At 36.2% G+C, this 21126-nt stretch overlaps 1 protein-coding gene across 2 annotated transcripts in view; it reads right to left on the minus strand.

The window, feature by feature from the left end:
- Positions 1–21126, minus strand: part of DMD (dystrophin) — a 1630689-nt gene that overhangs the window by 1385669 nt on the left and 223894 nt on the right. For both annotated transcript variants that reach the window (XM_047076051.1, XM_047076052.1), the window contains exons 10-12: positions 20976–21083; positions 12837–13016; positions 580–755 (exon numbers count right to left, since the gene is read on the minus strand). In XM_047076051.1, the coding sequence (XP_046932007.1) occupies positions 580–755; positions 12837–13016; positions 20976–21083 (464 nt within the window). The remainder of the gene's footprint in view (positions 1–579; positions 756–12836; positions 13017–20975; positions 21084–21126) is intronic.

Genomic DNA, 21126 nt, shown 5'->3' on the forward strand with positions numbered 1-21126 from the left:
ACTTATCTACAATGTCTAGTTGCAAATATCCACCAAAAGACAAGTTAAAAATTCTAACACCTTCAAGATAAGACTTTATAAATATCAAAGAACAGGAAATCTATTCTGTAATTACTCCTGATTTAGGATGTGCAGATTGAGACATTATGTTCTCATAAACTAGCAGAATGGATCTTGTCTATTATAGGTGTACTTCTTCTTCATGAAAATGTACTTTCCATTACTGGAAGAAAAGACACGTAATGCAAAAGTAGGCACTGAACAAACAGCCTCTTCATAAGGGGGGAAAAAACTCAGGATAAAATGAGTCTGTGGCAGTTCATCACCCGTGGTTTCTTCTTTTAATCCAGGAAAACAATATTTCCATTAAGCATTAAGCTTTTGTTAGGATGCCGATTCCTGGGGCAAATTTTAAAATTCACTTCACAATTTTTCTAACTTAACTGACATTACAGGCACCTGAGGCTTCTAGAAATATTGTTTAAATAAACGCACTACCATCCAACAGCTATAAATGAGTTTTCCTGCTTAACAATTACTTTTTGCTTCAGGATAAAGCCATGAGTAAGAGCCTCTCACCTTTTCCTAATTTCGGAATCCACAATAATCTGCCTCTTCTTTTGGGGAGGTGGTGGTGGCAGTTCCTCTTGGGCATGCTTTACCAGAATTTGCTCCCTCGTGGTCACCATAGTTACCGTTTCCATTACAGTTGTCTGTGTTAGTGATGGCTGAGTGGTGGGGACAGCCTGTGAAATCTAGGAGAAGTATTGAAACAGAGGTCACACATTGCTTGAAAGACTTCAGTAAAGACTGCACGGAGCGGCAAAGGAAAATAATGAGAAACTGCCCCTGCCTGTTGGTAAATTGACCTTCAGATCAAAATAGCACCATATTGAACCCAAATCAAATTGTTTTATCTGACTTAACTTATGTTGAGTTAAATCACAAAGGGAAGTAATCTCAAAACCAGAAGTAAACTTAGCGTCTCTTCAATTGATTGGTCAAGCTATGGGAAATAAAGGGGGGGCGGGCAAAGGAGAAAAATGTAGGGTTTCACTCTGACAGTTAATTAAACGTACGGTTTAAAGTGCTTACCACATTAATATAAATTTTATAAGGTAGACCAGCACCAACTTCATTGCCTTAGCATACCGCAGATGCTTATTAGTATGGTGAATGCATATTTAGTTATCATATATACTAATTAGTTATCATCCACACCTTTTTAGACAAAATTATTTGAACTTGACAATAAATGACTTTTTAATCAAATAAGTGAAATACCCTTTAAGACTACAAAAAAAAAAAAGGTTAACATAAAGTACCTACTAGCCCAAAAGCATATTTAAGCTAAAAAGCATACTACCCTTGTTTAATTAGTAACTTAAAATACTTGAGTTTCCACCGTTAGCATTAAAGATACTTCTTGGTTTAGAAGCACACTAACTTTGTGTTTAGACTTTTAAAAAACCATCCATTAAGTGGAGATCACCACTGTTTGGAATAATATGGTTTGTGATCCAACTGATGAGAAGCCATCACCTCAGTAAATGGGCAATACCAGATGAGCTGTGCAATGGGGAGACACTCTCCCTTCCTTCCCTAACCACCAACTTCCTCTCACACAGTCCTCCTGTGATTAGAACTGAATAGTTACCTGTTGAGATGTTAATCATTATTACTCTTCTAGTAATCTAAATCATTTGGAAGATCAATGTACAGGGAGACCAAAAGAGGCCTTCATTAGACCCATTTATAGGTACTTGACGTGCACAGAGCTAGGGATCTGACTGAGCTCAAATCAGTTTGACTAATTTTCCTGACCATGCCAAGAGGTATGGAAAGGGTCTGGGATAACCTCCCTACCTCACACATGACTGATTCCTTCAATGGGAGGAAATCAGGGAAGCCTCAGGATCTTCTTATTGCAGGTTCCAAAGAGGCAATTGTCAGTGATGTAATGAAATCTTTTGTCACAATGTCTTGTGTAAAAATTGGTTTTGACAAATACATTTTAGAAATGCTGCCCTTCCATATGTCAAGGACTTAGAGACTTCCATTTCGGTAGGCTAGTTTTTTTTTTTTTTGTTTTGTTTTTTTTGTTTGTTTGTTTTTTTTAAAGGACATTAAGAAATACTGAGTTTACACATGTGTCAAGCACTGGTTTTATCTTCTTTAAGATCTCCATGGATTCATGATTTAGAATCCATCATTGAGCCTCAAACAATACTTATACAGTCCGTTGACAAGTTACACCAAAATGGAGGCAGAAAGTAACACAGCTGTCAAGAAATGCTTAAAATATAACCTCAAACCTACCTGCACTCAACACAAAATGATCATTACATTATCAAATTAAGTTTACCTTTAATAAATAAAGAATGTAGTTTTTGAGGAGGATTCCAAGAGTATTTCATTATTTCAGAACAGTATTTTTTAACCACGAGCAAATTTTTTTTGTATACAATGATGGCTTGAAGGGAATACTGTTCGGGGGAAATTTTAATTTTATTTTAGGTACCAGAATGCAGAAATTCTGAAAATGCAAACCTACTGTTTATAGTTGTATCTAATGTTGTGAAACATTTGTGCTACTGAATATCTGGCTATGGAGTTAATTTCTATAAAGTTATAATATCTTCTCATTGATACTTATTAAACTGGATAGATGTACCCATGGAGGGGAGGTTAAAGAGAAATGGCAACAACACATACTATGAAAAGGCATTTAGGAATATGGCAAACCTTCTAAGAAAGAAAAAATAATCTATTTAATGAATTAATAGTGAGACACAAACCTGCAATTGTTCTACACTATAATCATTACTATAATTGGAAATATTCCTCCATTTCCTTCAGGATGAAAACAACAACAACAACAACAATGGTGCACTGACCCTGTAGCCATAGGATATTATTTGTTATATATGACAAATTAATAATAACTTTCAAAACCTAGCCATATAATCAAATAAAAACCACAAGGTCAACTACTACGTTTCCCCCGTGACTTTTAGTTTATTGACTGTAAACACTTAATTATGTGTTAGAATCATTAGAAACACAGAGAGGAAGGGATTATGGAGGTCATTTAGTATAACCTTACACTTACTATAGGATTTACTATTCCCAGAAGGAGACAACTCCTTCCTGAATATGGTAGCAAATTTTCCCATTAGCAAAGTTTTACACCTAATGGAAGCCTGCCTTATTATGACTTGGTTCATTTAAAGCTTGTTTTGAACCCTGAACCGACACAGAGGAAGCTGAGTATTGTTCCTGACAGTCTTAAAGATGTGAAGACTGATAATCATGACTCTGATAAATCTTATTTCCAAGTTTTAAAATACCAGGTATGGGCTAGAGTTAGATTTAATCTGATTGGTGCTCCTAAACTTAGGTTTCTTAGCTTTGGACCTCCTATGTAATTAAGGCAAACTAAAATTATATGAGTTGCTCAGCAGCTGAATCACGTTTTAATTAAATTCCAACATAGAGTCTAAATGTATCACTACGGAACATTCAGAAATGCATAAAATGGAATCTCGATTTTTAGTGATCTTACAGCATAGTAGTGAAGGTGACAAACACACAAACAGTTGTGAGACAAGTGTGTGCCACGTGAAAAATACAAGTATGCAAACTAATTACATACACTAAACATCCAGTAATCAAGGTAGTTTCTTCTTAAGTGTTCATAAGCAAATTTCCCTCAGCCAATAGCCTCATATTTAAATGTATTTGATGCTATAGGCTGCATGTAACAATTGTCCCTGTTCATAGGATCAGCATAATGGTAAAACAGAAAAAAACTTAATGTCTGGAGGCACTGGCTTCAAGAAATTACAGGACAGGCATGTGATAGAGTTATTGTACATGTGCCAAACATTTTCAATGTCATTGGAAAATGTTTACATTATAGTACCGAGTGAAGAATGCAAAATATAACTATCAGTGATTATGTTTTGGCAGAGAAAGCACAGGTAATTTCAATCGTAGACTATATATTTCTATATTCTTTTTTCCAACTTTCTACAATAAAACATTTTCTGCTAAATGTTGCTTCTGCAGGCAGAGAAAAATTTCAGAACTTTTCTGTTCAAATTGTTGTTTTAAGTCTATCATTCCCATGTATCTTTAGAACTATGGAATTATGTCATCCAAATACATTAAAACAACTAAACATCAGGACAAATAAAAATCTAATAAGAATGACTTAAGGTCTCCATTAAAATGCTGAGTAGAGCAGGGTCAAAATTAGAATATAACATAGTTTGCATTATATTCAACAAACATTGAGTGTACCTAACTAAATTCTTATTCAGTCACCTTTCCTCATTTTTTTGCTCAATTAACATACAGTGTTACATTAGTTTCAGGTGTACAGTATAATGAATCAACAATTCTGTACATTCCTCAGTATTCATCAATTTAAGTATACTCTTAATCCTCTTTACTTATTTCACCCATCCCCCACACACTTCCATTTTGATTATTAGTATATTGAAAATGACTTCCAAATGTCGTCATGCAAATAAAATGTATTCGTTTTGAAATAGTATTTCCTTGATCTGTCAGTTAATCAGCTAGTAAAAATGGCAAAGAGTTCGTTTAGACTTCTTACAGCGATTAAAAGTGGGGGTCTTTGAGCCAGGTCTCACAATTCTCAAACACCAGGTCCACAGTTGACATATGATAGCATTTAGTGTAGGTTCATTTGTGTCTCAGACTCTTGCCTTCTTTTCTTCATATAAATAATAGGAATGGCAACAGATGTCTCACAAGGCTGCTGCAAACAACGCCACCCTCATGCCAGGCAACTTATGGCGTCACCCAGGTCCCTTCACTCAAAGAACCCCAGGCTTCGTTTCATGCTCTGCTGCCACACTGTTGACATTCTCGATAATATTTGAATAAGAAGCCCTGCATTTTCATTTTCCACTGGGCCCCAAAAATTATGTAGCCAAGTCTTAGTTTCAAGAATTAAGTTATGTAATGTCTGAACACAGAAAGTTTTCTCGATACCTATTAGTAATAACTGCTATCTTTTCTAAATGTTCATAGAAAATTAAAAAAAAAATTCTCTACTGAAACTTCTCACTCATAAGGTGACATGTGTTAATTTCCAAAAGTTACATTTTCCTCCTGTGAGAAAAACTGGAAGAGCATTTGCCCAGCCTCTTGATAGTCTTAGGGCATACATCTTGCAGTAAGGTTGTACAGTTTTGGTAGTTCTGGAGGAATCAAACTACTCTCAAACAATAAAATTCTTGCCAACTTCTCTTCCATTTGTCTAAAATGCACATTTGGATGGGAAATGTATGTATATTCAAGCATATTTAAAGAATATAAAAGGGGATACAACGAAAGGAAACATTTCAACCACTTTTTTCTGGTTTCTTAGGGGCAACTAGTTGTACTTACCACCTTCTCTCACATTTTAAAATTTTTTTTTTTCAATGTTTATTTTTATTTTTGGGACAGAGAGAGACAGAGCATGAACGGGGGAGGGGCAGAGAGAGAGGGAGACACAGAATCGGAAACAGGCTCCAGGCTCTGAGCCATCAGCCCAGAGCCTGACGCGGGGCTCGAACTCACGGACCGCGAGATCGTGACCTGGCTGAAGTCGGACGCCCAACCGACTGCGCCACCCAGGCGCCCCTCTCACATTTTAAATTAACTCTGTTGGTGCTGGGGTTTTTTTGGCTGTATTCTTAATTGCATCTTTGATTCTTCCATGTAATTATTTAAATATTCTTGCCTTTATAAGTTCTTCGGGGTTGCAGAGTTCTACTTCTTGCATTAGGAAATATTCTACTATTTGAACAGTTAAAGAAACTTACTAAGAAAATTCAAGTTACGAAGAATCAGTTATCTACTTTATCATGTCATCTTCATTATTATTAAAATACTAATGCGTATAATACCTACCAATTACAAAGGTCTTTGCATGTCCCACGCACTATGCTAAGTGCTTTGCATTCATTATCATATTGAAAATACTTAGAAAAGTACATGCAATGAAGGCTTATTAAATGGTGGCTGTCATTACTTCATGGCTCTAAGACTAAATAATAATATTATTGCCATTTTACAGATAAGAGGTAAAAGTTCGAGGCAGACACAGCTTGTAAGTGGCAGAACAGAAATGTAAATCCGAGTGTCAATGTTCACTTGCTGCTATACCTGCTCACATTTCTGAACGGTGATTTTCCTTTAAGTGTGTCTTTATATATACACACGTGCATATATAAAGTCAGAAGAAGATTGAAAATGCACACAATGGCATATGACAATCTTTTAATGCCTTTCAGCTCCTGATAAACTCGAATTAAATTTGGGGAAAATCAAACAACTTCAATACCTGAAATTTAAAAAATTATAATCAGGTTGACAACTATGGAACAGAGTTTTTTGCTGTGTAATTTTTACATACATTTCTTTACAGTGATCAATTGACTTTTTTTTTTTTCAAAAATTTTTTTAACGTTTATTTTATTTTTGAGACAGAGACAGAGCATGAACGGGGGAGGGGCAGAGAGAGAGGGAGACACAGAATAGGAAGCAGGCTCCAGGCTCTGAGCCATCAGCCCAGAGCCTGACGCGGGGCTCGAACTCACAGATTGTGAGATCATGACCTGAGCTGAAGTCGGACGCTTAACCGACTGAGCCACCCAGGCGTCCCATCAATTGACTTTTAATAGGTATGGAAGAACTGCAGTTCTACAGTTTAAAATATACTGCATAAACATAGCAATAGCTTTAGCACATAATTACGAGCCAGGCTTAAAACCATCTCCACAGGCATAGTAGCACAAGGCTCAAATATCTGATGGTGTGAGGATTTACAAGTCTAAGCAACAGAAAGAATTTTACATGTTGAACTTTGTGAGAAACCTGGGGTAAAAAATATCAGGTGCTCATAAAGGAGGCTGAGTGACTAATCAAAAGGCTATAGAATCCTCTCTCCCATGAACAAGTACAGAGGAATTACCATGGCTAAGGGGAGTATAAAAGGAGTACCAAAGTTCTTGAGAGTGGTATGATAACTAAATTTTACTTATTTATTTATTTATTTATTTATTTATTTATTTATTTATTTATAACTTTTATTTATTTTTGAGAGACAGACTGACAGACAGACAGAACGTGAGCAGGGGAAAGGCAGAGAGAGAGGGGGAGACACAGAATCTGAAGCAGGCTCCAGGCTCTAAGCTGTCAGCACAGAGCCCTACGCGGGGCTTGAACCCATGAAATGTGAGATCATGACCTGAGATGACGTTGGACACCCAACCGACCGAGCCACCCAGGCACGCCTAAATTTTATTATTAATTACGGTCTTGTTTTGATACTGATAATAAGGCAATAGAACATCTTGAAAAGACAACACATTGGAATCATGAGCATACTTACAATCTATATTCAAAAGACATCAAAAAAAGAAGTATTTCTATTTGAAATAAAATATATAATAATTAAGAAGGCTTATTCTATAAAACTGTTCAATTTCATGTATTTTATCCCTCGCTTCATATTATATTTTGTACAAATTATCAGAAAGAAGAGACTCGTGTTGGATTCAGGATTCATATTAAACACTGATTTTGAGCAACTGTGTGAATTAAGTGCATCTGCAAAAATTCAAGGAGCAATGAAATTTATTTTTTCTGATCCACCTGACATGAAGTAATGAAACACCTTCTTTAACTAGGGATGCAGATGATCAAGTATACACTGAGACAAAAACTTATGTTTTCTTTATGTGGTATTTCATTTATTGTCTGTAAAGAATAAATATATCATATAGACACTGATCATTTTATTTTCAATGTATCTTAATCACATACTCCTGATGAGTGAAATATACTCATTTCAGAAGTCAGTCTTCTTTTACAGGATGAGAAGTGTATTTTCATTATCATCTTCCAGCTGACAGTGAGACTGATATAGCAGAGATAGTTGGAAATTCTTCACTAATTACTCCAGAGTTTTATATAAAATTTCAAACAAAGAGAAACATATCACATGCATTTAGAACTCGAAGAATACTGTTATGGAAATCTTCCTAGCCCAAACTTCCCTTTTTATAAAGAAGTAATGAGAGATTCCAAAAGTTAACTCAGCTCTTGTCTCTTAAATCTTCAGTGCCTACATCATGTTATCGTAGACAACGAATTTATAACATAGTAACTATTACACTGATAGACAAGGGCAATTCTCAAACACTTACTTTAGTTGGAGGTAGGAAAAGAATACAGTTCATTTCCAAAGTTATTTGAGCTGTAACTTGGAAGTTTTCTGATATAACTGTTAACTTAAACAATTAACTAAAATTCAAGATGGTTAGTCTATGAATTCAGGTAGTCCTTGAATAAGATAGAAACCTAAAATAAGTGAAGGATTTTATTTTAATTCTAGGTTTTATAAAACCATTTTTTAAATTGGCATCAGGTTGATGAGGCTTAGAGAACTTTCAGGAACCAATGAAAAGGGTTGTCAATGGAAAGGCCTTAGAGTGTTGTGAATTAAAATCATTGGCGGGGCGCCTGGGTGGCGCAGTTGGTTAAGCGTCCGACTTCAGCCAGGTCACGATCTCACGGTCCGTGAGTTCGAGCCCCGCGTCGGGCTCTGGGCTGATGGCTCAGAGCCTGGAGCCTGTTTCCGATTCTGTGTCTCCCTCTCTCTCTGCCCCTCCCTCGTTCATGCTCTGTCTCTCTCTGTCCCAAAAATAAATAAATGTTGAAAAAAAAAAATTATAAAAAAAAAAAAAAATCATTGGCAAAAAGAAGAGAGGCAAACCAATTCTAACTACATCTTAAGTATCAATAGATCTACAGAACAATGCTTTGAGAGTGGGCACAGTCAGAATGTGCACGTAAAATATTTTGTGGAGAATAAAAAGAGGGATCTCTAAAAAATGAGAATGAACTAAAAAAAAAAAGTAAATAGAGAAATGTTAATCTTAATACTTTTGAATGCCCCATTTGCATTTCTGGTATTCTTAAAAATACTGGCTTATTATGTTCAACCACGTTTTACACTATTCATATGTCTGGCAAGAGTTTTAAAACTCCCAGCAGGAGACAAATGTTATAGAATAGATATATACATACATAATGATCACTTACTCCGTTTGGGCATCTGTAACTACAGATACAGAAATAACAGCATAAACATGTACTCTCATGTTCAAGGAGAGGAGAATCCTAGGTATATTCATTTTATCTTTAAGATATTTGTGCTTATAGTTCAGAACATTGCAAAAATGGTCAATAGAAATACAGCAAAATATTCACAAAATGGGAATGAGATGTATAAACTTGTATGTGTCATAAAATGTCCCTTACTTTTGGCAAAGAAGATAATTTACTCTGCTAAAAAAATGACAAAACTAAGGAACTTTTGGACTCGTTTAGATATATTGTTACATTTAAACACCTAATGCCAAGTTTAACTTAAACTACCATAATACATTATAAAGTACATGACTATTATGCCCTTTCCGAGGTATGTATGATTTCAGTTAAATGGGGAAAAATGTTTCAAATCACTAAAATTATATGTAAGTTTAAAGTATTAACTATAATGAACTTCTGACTATCATATTCCCTAATTATAATCAAGATAAAAATACATTCATCAGTGTTACAGCATTTAGAAAAAAAAACCTAAATTTCAACAAGCATATTTATTAAAAAAATGCAGAGGACACAGAGGGTCATTTGAGTATTTAAATAAGTCAATCCAGAGTTTATTTGATTTGTTGTCTTTTCTTAAGCATTCACATAGCAAGGGTTATTATTCTTCCTAACTTTGGGGAACAGAAAGTATTTCTATTTTCTTACGCCACCTTTTTTATCAACTTAAGCGTCCTGAGCTTGTGTCCAGGCATTAGTCAAGCCAGCCCTGACTTTGAAATGCAAGAGAACAGCCTCACAGTTGATTTTTTTCTTCATATTTTGATCTCTTGCCATGCTACTATTTCTTAAGGTCAAAATCCCTCAAAGCTTTGACCTGAATAGCACTCAAACATTCGGGCACACATGTCCTTTAATGTCACCATGACTGGATACCCTGTCACCTCAGTCACAATTCCTATATCCTACTGGATTTTAACCATTACCAGATTTTCCTCATTCCTTAAACTAATTCTAAAAAGGATTTTTAGAAGACTAAGTATATCATGTCATTAATGGGACTGATTCTCACAACATCTCTACTCCTGCAAACATGCTGGAAAATGTGCATACAAGAGAGCTTTGTTCTTCAAAGTCACAACCTTACCCTCAACATTCTTGGACATCTTCCCATGTTCTTTCAATCAAGTTCAATTTTACACGCAAGGAAGAAATTCAAGGGCTTTTTTAGTTATAAGATACTAACTAGTTCATGGCTCGCTCTATCTCCCTTTCAATTCCTCTGTCCTCGGGTACCTTCATTTTTATCTTCCTTAGACTCCCAACTCACCTCAGCAGTGATTTGGACTGGGCCTATGATAGTTACTTTGGTGGGGGGTGGGGGGGGCACAATGAACAAAACCAGAAATCGAACTGTAGAAAAGCTGAAGCTTAGTGTTCCAAAAAGCAACCTGCCTAATATAAGTCTATGTATCTGCTTACGATCTGGTATAGTAGTGCATAAATGTTTGAAAATAAAAATTAAAAAAAAACATAGTGAATCACAAAAAGCCCTCCAGACTCACTGAACACTACGCCCTATATATCAAGAACACCAGTTTTTTTTTTTTCCTCCAAAATGCTTTCATGTCTGTGACTTTATTTTATTGGCAAATACAGTGGATACATGCTGTACTGTATATTGGACATCATTTTATAAAGAACTGTATGAACCAGAACTAGTGGTTTTTTATTATAGGTTTTGAAAATTTCAAAAACAGGAAGGTGAATAAGTACCATAGGCAGTAGTCTTATAATTTTAGGCCATTAAAAACAAGGTTGCTAAGGTTTTTTACCAACTAGAATAACAAATCAGTAACATTTTGATGATATGCACAACATTGTTTTTAGAAAGTAGGCTCATTCCAAAGAGATAAGTATATTTAAATACTGCAGTCATAGAAAGGTCTCCAATTTCCCCATTTCAGGCAGCACTGTGGAAGTAAACCACAACGTGGGTATTGCTCAATGTGTCACTGTCTTGTTAACTCAGTGTTTAGTAAAAATATGGTCTGCAGACTATCAAAGGCTGCATGCAGATTACTGGTTCACTAAGTGAGATTTTCTGAGCATGCAATCTAGGACTATGCATTTTAATCAGTTTCCCAGGTGATTATTATGCAGACTCAAGTTTAAAAAGCACTAGATATAATACAAGTGAACAAGAACATGACCTACTGTTAACAGTTACATCTCCATAAACATAACCCTTTAAAGGGATGCATTTCTAAACAGTTTTCTTTATAAGGTAATGCCAATCCTTCTTAACATGGTAACCGACCATTTTATAGCACCAATAATCTACGGAACCAATGGGTACATATTGGAATGATATCATTGTTGATTTAAAAAGTGTCAAATGTTCTCATGTCTCACATATTTATTACATAAATTCCAGTGCTAATGCAAACTAGCCATGGCCAGATCATATATAGTAAGAAGAATTATGACATGGTTATAAAATCACTACTCATTCAAGCAAATGCTAAAAATATATTCACTGGAAAACACATGGAATTTTTATTAATGCCCAATGACTGTGTGGGAAATGATTACAATGTACACTCCTTCAAATTTAAAATTTTAAGTATGAATTTAATTTCAAAAGGAAAGTTCAACTGTGACTGAAAATCGTATACATTGCCTGGTAACATTTTCTTAAATTATATTTCTGGAAGAAATATTTTAAACTTCATTTCATCTTTCAACAAACATTTCAAACATTTCATACTTATCAAATGTCAAGTCTCAGGAAAACAAATTCCCTTCACTGTCTCATAACAAAGGAAATGAATGCCTAAAGCTACCGAATGTGGTCATAGCTTTCATAGAGATGTGCTAATGGTGCTTTGAGCTATGGACTACAACCGATTAGCAAAAGTTAGCTTCTATAATGGAAAATAATATGGCATAATGTGTTAAATGCTATTATATATAATGTTAATATTTTGAATGACTACCCACAATTCCACCATCTAATAACATCAGATAACAAAGGTTTCTACTTTAAAACCATCCCATTTCCTTTAAATTACCAAAACTTTTAAAAGTCTTACCAGAAAGCCACATTATGACACTACAAGGGTACACAGATGCTTTCCTAATCCACAGCCTGTGTGTTAGTGTTATGATTTAACTGTTCATGGCACAAAGAACATGCAATGAACAGATCCTTACTCATCCTAATAAAACAGAGTCTTCAGTAAAATCAAAGGACCTGGGCCTGAGCCGTGCTCCTATCACCAACTTCGCTTGGACAATTCATTTTTCCTCCCTATGTTTCATTTTTCTCACATGTAAAATGTAGGGATCAACTAACAGCACTCAAGGTTCTAGAATCTGTGATTTGGGGTCAGGTTGTGATGACAAAGTCCCTAGCACTCGGTCCAATTGCTCTAAGTCACTCAGATCCTCATTCCCACTTAACTGGAAGGAATTACACTCTAAGGCAAGAACTAGTTCAGTCAATCAGCACTCACTCCTTGACCTCTCCCACATTCTCCACTATCAAGACAAGCCATATTTTTTATTCAAATGACTACTTTGCAAGGACTAATCCAGTGATATCCTTTGTAGAGTTATAATACTGTTACCTTGAATGAGGATTTCAAGAATCTCAAAGATGATTCATTACAGGGTAAGTAATTAGGATCACTAACCTGTGCAGAACTTTTTTCAAGTTTTTGGACTAAATTATCCCAACGCTGGGCAAAGTTGTCCAGCCATGCTTCCATCTTTTGGGCTACCAATGTGTTTTTCAGGGTTGAAAGAAGATCTTGGTTGAGTGAACAGAGTTTGTCCATGGTTTGCTTTTTCTTTTCTAAATCTGTTTTTAAAACCTGTTAAAACAGGAAAGAATACATAATAAGCCCCGTAACATTTTATAAAACAGTATAGTTCAAATTGTTTTTGCATGTATTTTCTCATTTGCATAGATACAAAAAGACTGCAATCATGCCTGCAAAGGAGCAAGAGCCCATAAGAATCTAAGTAGAAGATTATAATCCAAATAATCTTCCCAAGAAGCTTGAAGAGAAAGAAAAATAAAAGTCAGATGTAGAAAAACACCTAGTAGAGAAACTTAGGAGATACTTAGAAATATTTGAGGAACTCACAAGTAAAGAAGTAGTGTTACTCAAAGGGAAGTTTACTTTAAAATTTTTTTAGTATCTGTTATTCAATTAACATTTGGCTATCTGAGTAATTATCTTCTAAAGCGAATTTAAAAGCCCATTAAGTAACAGAACTAAGCAACTGAGCGTGATATAAATCCTTTGGAATCACTTCATATGTTTTCTAAGTACATATGTGTTTTATGGAGTAATTTTGATAACATCCCTATTTTCAAAGTTTTTGTGAGTTATAGAGGGTGACCCCCGCCCTTTCGTTGAAATGGAATGAATAAACAAAGTGGCTTATATGAAATCAGTAGATCCGGGCAGCTTATTCTTTCACTTTATCCATTAAGGTCACCCTACACTTTGGGAAATCCAATCTCTGGCTCCCAAACACTAGTTCCGGACTTAGCTTGCCAACAAAGAACAAAAAGAAAGAAGAGGCAATTATTTTATAGCTTCTTTGCTATAATCCCCTCCTTTTCCCCTCCTTTTCGCCACAACAAGTACAATGAACATAAAGTGAACAGTGAGACCTGTCTTTCCAAAACAAATGCAAATTTAAGAATAACTAATATTTCACATGGCAAACAAATGATCATGAAACAGATGTACCAATTGCTAATGAACTGACATGTCATGTACACAGAGAAATTAATACACCACCTCCCATGCAAGGGACGCTTTATGTAGCTCATTCTGGCATGCTGCCTGCACTGACGGCTCTGAAGAACGCTCTGGGAGTTCATCCTTTATTCAGAATCTGCTTCACCTGGTGTACTTTATACTGGATTCCTAGTGCATGCCACGTTTAAGGTATAAAAGCTAGTTGGGGAGTTCATTTCTAATTTTCCCTCAACAATTATGGTTTTTTTCACTGTTTTCTCTCAGTTTGAAAGAATGCAATAAATCAAAATGAGTTAAGATTCATAAGATGAATGCATATCAAAATAAAACTTTCACTGTAGTAACTTAGTAATGCATTGGTTTTATATGTTGATTTTGTTTGTTTAATCCACGTGAGCTCTCCATTAAATTTAAATGCATTTTGGGCTAGTAATAAAACAATAGTTTATGCTACCTGTCTAGAGCTGGGACCCAAATTTGAATTTGTAGATTCCTCCAATCCCTTTATGGCATCCTAATCTTTTTTTTTTCTTTTAATTTTTGGCATGTATTTGTTTTGTTATAAGCCATTTCAGGTTTTTTTGGGGGGGAGGGAAAGGTTATGATAGAATTAAAGGCATGCATTTTAAAATATAAAGATGTAAATACAATCCTCTTTGGCTCTCTCAGGGCTTCAGGAGCTAATTTAAATAGCTGTATGCACAAGGCTAAGGGGTATGCCATTATTTAAGCTAAATATGCAATGATTTGGAAACATTTCAGAACAAGGAACTGAGAGTTATGTCTGAAGAAGAGGAAACCATTTGTGTTGGAAATTCATGGGCAACTTCATATCATGTAAAGAGTTTTTCTTAGATGATCTATAAAACTAATTGGATACCCAAAGAGATTTAGTAGCAAATGACAGTAAGCCTCTTGTGTGAAGATTAAGCCCAATGAAGAAACACTTGGTGAGCATCACAAAAATAAAGGGAAAGGAAGTCAAATCACCATTAAAGAATACTTTTAGGAAAAAAATGGATTCAAGGTGAAGTAAAAACATTATTATAATCAAATTGTGGAATTACTGAATTTACATATGTTTATCTAAATCCATACAAGAGCACTGTACTAAACAAAGCTTCTAGCTAGTAAATTTTAAATCTACAGTTTTAAAAATGGTGATGGCAGGTTAGTTTTCAGTTTGTTTCCTTTGTTGGGAGAATATTTCTTTCTCTTTCTTCATGAACTCCCACTACCCAAAGGACTCTCCTACCACACCCAACAGAGGGAGAAGACAAGAAATCCAGGTGCTGCCGGATGCACTGAATCACGGTGTTGAAGTACCTTCTCCCATCTATCCTTGGCTATCAACACTTGGATGCTTCCATTTTATGTGTACATATTAAATTACTATGATTTAATTGCTGTTTATTATTAGAGTATAAAAAAAGATGTCTCTCTGCTTATCAAAAACTAATTACAAGTGTTTGAGTGCCAGAGAACCAGAGAGCTCTGGAAAACTCAGGAAGAAAAAGGAAGCTCTAGAAAATTTACACATGGCAGAGGTCACCCAGGATTTTAAAAGAAGAAATATATTTTATTTGCAAAGAGGCCAAGCAGTTGGACCTATAACCAAAATAGGCAGGGAGGTACAGTCAATAAACCAGATTAGGCCAGTAGTAAAGAGGGACGAGAGATAGATAAGCTGCCCGAGAAGACAGAACAGACATATTCTATGTGGTCATTAAAAGATGATTTCAAGTGCAAAATGAATGTATCCTTACAAAGAGGCCAGGAAATCCCTGGGGGAATCAGAATCACCTAGAAGCCTTTCTAAAATGCAGATTTCTGGGCCCAACTTCCAGGCCCTCTGAGTCAGTAGGTCTGGGATGGAACCTAAGAATTTGCATTTCTAACAAGTTCTCAGGTGATGCTGATGCTGCCAGTCTGGGGACCACACTTCTTGAGAACCATCGATTCTACTTGGATTAATTGGTAACAGGAGGTGAGGTTTCAAGTCTTGGTACCAGCACTATCAGCAGGGACCTGCTGAGCCACTGTAAGTACTTCAACCCTGCCGTGTGCTCGCAGCCACTTGAGAATGTCCTCAATTCCACAGTCCGCTGTAGCCCCTGCACACCCTAGGCCTGTGGACCACCATGCTTCCCAGGGTGGTCCTTCCCCGGAAAACACCACAGGTCCTCACGGCAACAGAAAACTCACCCAGGAACCTATTTCTTTTAAATTTGGGCCTTCCTGTGAGAGCCTAACTGATTCTGTTTCAGAATCCGCCTAAGGGCCACAGTTTCTTCTCTCCTTTGCTTTTGATCGTTTACATCAAATAAAAAATCAGTTTTGGCCGTGAAAAATAACAGATCTACATGGTTTGGATAAAAGCACAGATCAAGAGGAAATGAAATACTTGACTCCTCACTTCCCACCTCAAATGAAAAGTAGGAGAACATCCCATGGGCTATTAGTGATAATATTTCAAAAACAAATTGCACTGATTATAAATAAAAGAGTTTGAGCACACTGTATCTATACCTAGGTATGTAGTAGGAACTGGTGACAGATGGTACCTGTTTTGGGTCTCAGATTGTGACATATTTTAATGAACATTAAATTCTTATTCACTGCCTGAGTCAGCAGGGGAATTTTACCTCAAATTCTAGACCAGCTGTCAGATTTTGTTAATTGGCTTAAACTATCAAACGGTAAGACTTATACAAAACATATTTTCACTTTGTTCACAAGTAAGGTGACATAATTTGAATTTTAATCATACTGGATAATTACTGAGCATTTTCATGGTCCTGAGGTTAGTCAAGTCTTTTATTCACAAAAATGTCAACATAGTAGCACTTGACTGTTAGAAATGATGGTTCTCGATCACAGTTCTTTTTTTGTCAAGGAACCAAATGATATGAGGAGTTCTGAAATAGCTTAAAAGGGCTGGACCTGAGTCTGGATGTCTTGGTGCTCAATTTGACTCTGCTACTAATGGTCTTTGATAGCTTATGCATGCCGTGTGTGTGTGTGTGTGTGTGTGTGTGTGTGTGTGTGTGTGTGTGTGTTTTCCTCTGGGCCTCAATATCCTCTTCTGAAATAACCTTGTCTAGTTCCTCCTTTTCATACCCAACGCTACCTAGTTCAGTTCCACTAACTGGCCTCCTTACTACCCAAGAGTATTCCAAAAATGCACATATGAATTCTATCAAGTTCTTAGCGGCTCCTCATCAGCTGTGGAACAAAATTACAAATACATCACTGACATTTTTGCATTCTTTTGATACAAATACAGATCACTTTTCTGAAATTTGTCTTTAGTGGTCAAATCACTCCAGAAAGTATATCTTTTTTGAGGAGTGAATTCTCATCCATAAGAAACTAGCTTGTGATGACAAGCAATATATTTGTGAATCAATTTTAAATTAAAAGCCTAAAGATCAGTAACTATGGAGAAAAATATATGATACAAATCAATATTTGGGAAAATGATACACATTTAACTGGGGAAACATATTTAAGATCAGCTTTAAATAAATGATTTAATTATGTCATACAGTATCAATACAGATATAAATCATTTCATTTAGGTAAAATTATAAAATGTTATTTATAACAGACCTTTGTTTTATACTAGAGTTAACATCAAGTTAGCATTTAAGAGAATCGCTCTATCAAAACAACAAGAAGAAATTCTAACTTTGGAATATTTTATTTGAAAAATTAAGCTCTTAATATTACACTGCCCTCTACTACACAGCCAAATAATCAAGTTCACAGTGGAAGAGAAGCTTTAGAGGTCTTTTCTAATCCTCTACGTTTTCACTCAAACTAAAATATCTCATTGAAGCCCTCTGTGATGTTCTTTTATTGCCAAAGTTCCCTTATTTTTCAAAACACGCAGGCACTTATAATTAATGCTACTGGTTTGCTTTAATATTTTTTCTAATTTTCCAAATGAAGGTATAAGCCCCTTATGTGAGGATAATCACTTCTTATACTTCGATTTCTCAAAGAATTTAATTTAGACTATTACTTTAGAACCACATACTGTTTAGAACTATACAGAACATTCCTATGTACTTCTCAGTGTTACCTTTTTATTTTAACTGATTTCTTATTCCAGGGATGGTATATTTTTTTCAAAAGTACAATTGGTTTTTGAAAACCATAGTTGCCAATCTGCCTACATCTAATGTAATTAATGTTCGTATTCCTCCAAAATTCATGAAATGAGGGCTGAAGCCTCTACTGTGGTAATATTAGGAGAATGGGCTTTTGGGAGGTAATTGGGTTTAGATGAGAAGAGAGTAGAGCACCACAATGGGATCAGTGCCCTTAGAAGAAGAGGAAGAGGCATCGGATCCTTCTCTAATTCTGCTGCTATGTGAGGATACAGCTAAAAGACGCTAAGAGCCAGGAAAAGGGACCTTACCAGGAACCAAATATGCTGGCACCATGATCTCATACTTCCAAGCTTCCAGAAATGTGAGAAATAAATGTCTGCCGTGTAAGCCATCTAGTCTGTGATATTTTGTTACAGAAGTCTGAGATGTCTAAGACAGGAATTGGTACCAAGAAGTGGGGTACCACTGTAACAAATACCTACAAATGTGTATACAGCTTTGGAAGTGAGTAATGGGTAGAGGCTGAGAGCGCTCAGGTGCTCTAACCTGCAAGGTGCAGGTTAGAGAAGGTTGAGATTGCTGTGAAATGACTCCTAAAGGCAATTCTGTTGAGGGCTCAGAGAAAGAGACCTGGAAAGCGTCCTGTTTTTAGAGAATACATAAATTAAAACGGACAAAATATTAGTATAAATATGGATGGCAAAAGTCATTCTGATGAGGTCTTAGATGAAAATGAGGGTGATGTTATTGGCCAACTGGAGGAAGGATGATCCTGATTATAAAGTGGCAAACAACTTGGCTGAATCGTGTTCATGTTCCAGCATTTTGCGGAAGGTGGAACTTGTGAGCAATGAAATTGAATATTTAGCTGAGGAGATATCTAAGCAAAGTGGCATGATTTCTCTTGCCCATGGTAAAATGAGAGAAGAGAGAAATGAATTGAACAAGAGTCATTTGGCATAAAGGCACTAGAATTTAAAGATGTGGCAAATCCTCAGCCTATCCATATTGCAAAGAATGAGAAAATATGTTCAGAAGAGAACACTAAGGGTATGGCTGACTGACCACTTGATAAGATTAGTGTGGGTGGGAACCAGAGACCTAGTCAGCCGTCTCAACAGAACCGAGGAATAGAGATGGAATTATACCAACAGAAACACTGCCAGCTGAGACTAAAAGCAATGGAGAAAAATGGACAGAATGAAGGAAGGCTGTCTAACTTGTGCTATTCCTAAAGAAAAGCGAAGAATAATGTACGCGATTCCGAGTTATAAGACGTACCACTCCCACCACAGGCCCAGAGAGCAGAGCTAGTGCTTCCTGGGTTTCAAAGAGTGGGTCTACCTCTCCAGTCCACGGGGCAGGATGCCCCTCCCCAGTACCACAGGAGCAGAGCCACTGGGTAGGGCTGCTGCAGAGGGCCACATGGGTGGTGCCCTGTGGAACTGAACAGACAAGGCTAACTTGTGGAGTCCTGGAGGTGAGGCTGCTTCTCCAGTGGTCCTGGAGGGCAGTGCATCAGTCCAAAGAGGATTATTCTTGAGGCTTAAGATCTAATGGAATTTTCTTTGCTATGTTTTGGACCTATATGGAACCTGTCACTCCTTCCTTCTTTCCTTTTTCTCATTTTTGGAAGGGGAATGTCTGTCCTCTGCCTGACGCACCAACATATTTTGGGAGCGCTTAACTTGCCTGCTTTCATAGTGTCACAGCTAGGTAGGAAGTCTGCCTCAGGATGAATTGCACCTGGAGTCTTACCACATCTGATTTAGATGATGATGAAACTTTGGAATTTATACTGCAGAGCTGATTCTGGAACCAGTTAAGACTTCTGGAGCTCATAAGATAGAATGAATGCATTGTGCATGTGAGAAAGATATGAATTTGGGGGGGTCTGTGGGTGTGATGTTATAGACTGAATGTTTGCGTCCCCACAAAGTTCAGATGTTGAACCCTACCCTCACACACTTACATAAAATGTGATGGTAGTAAGAGGTGGGGCCTTTGAGAGGTTATTAGGTTTAGATGAGATCATAAGGGTGGAGACCTCATGTTGGAGCTCATGCCCTTATAAGAGGAGGAAATGGGTGAAGGTTGATCAAAAGGTACAAACTTGCAGTGATAAAATAAATAAGCATGGGTAATGTAATGCGCAGAATGGTGACTACAGTTAATAATAACAACATAATGTGTATCTGAGAGTTGTTAAGAGGATAGATCCTTAAAGTTCTCACCACAAGAAGAAGAATGTACCTGGGTGAGGTGATGGGTGTTAACTAATCATGGCGGTCATTTTGTAATACATACAAACACTGAATCATTATGCTATACATCTGAAAGTAATGTGATATGTCAATTACATCTCAATTTAAAAAATTAATTTAAAAAATATAGGAGATGGGCTAGATGGCCAATAGGTATTAAGGAGGGCACTTGTGATGAGCACAGGGTGTTGTATGTAGTGATCAACCATTGAATTCTACCATTGAAACCAATATTGCACTGTATGTTAACTAAAATTTAAATAAAAAAAAATAAACGTGGGAAAGAGACACCAAAAGTTTCCTCTCTTTCTACCACGGGAACACAAGGTAAGAAGGTGCAGTATACAAATCAGAAAAGGGTCCTCACCAAAAAGTAAAGCTGCTGGCAGGTTGATCCGGGACTCCCCAGCTTCCATACGCGTGAGAAATAAATATTTGTTTAAGTCACCCAGTCTATGGTATTTTATTATAGCAGCCCAAGCCATCTAAGATAATATAGCTGTTCCTATTTTAAAGAAAATTTACAATATGATATAATTGAACAGACTATGATTTAAGCCACAACAATGAGTATTTGGTTTAAGATCAGAAAGAATAAAGAGACCAAATTATGGTGTTACTGTCAACTATTTGTTTTTTTTTTTTTAAAGTTGTGAACACTAAAAAATACATACAGCCAGTTTTTGAAGACTTGATAACATTTCACTTTGATCCTTAAAGCCAGTTGTGTGAATCTTGTTCAATGCATCTTCTTTTTCTGAAAGCCATGCGCTAAAAAGGCACTGAAAGAAATAAAATAATTCCAAAAAAGAAAATAAATAATTA

Source organism: Lynx rufus, unplaced genomic scaffold (genome assembly GCF_022079265.1).
Source record: "Lynx rufus isolate CCGP_SWC_20201006 ecotype Redwood Valley unplaced genomic scaffold, mLynRuf1.p SCAF_14, whole genome shotgun sequence".
In the NCBI taxonomy this organism is placed as follows: Eukaryota; Metazoa; Chordata; class Mammalia; order Carnivora; family Felidae; genus Lynx; species Lynx rufus.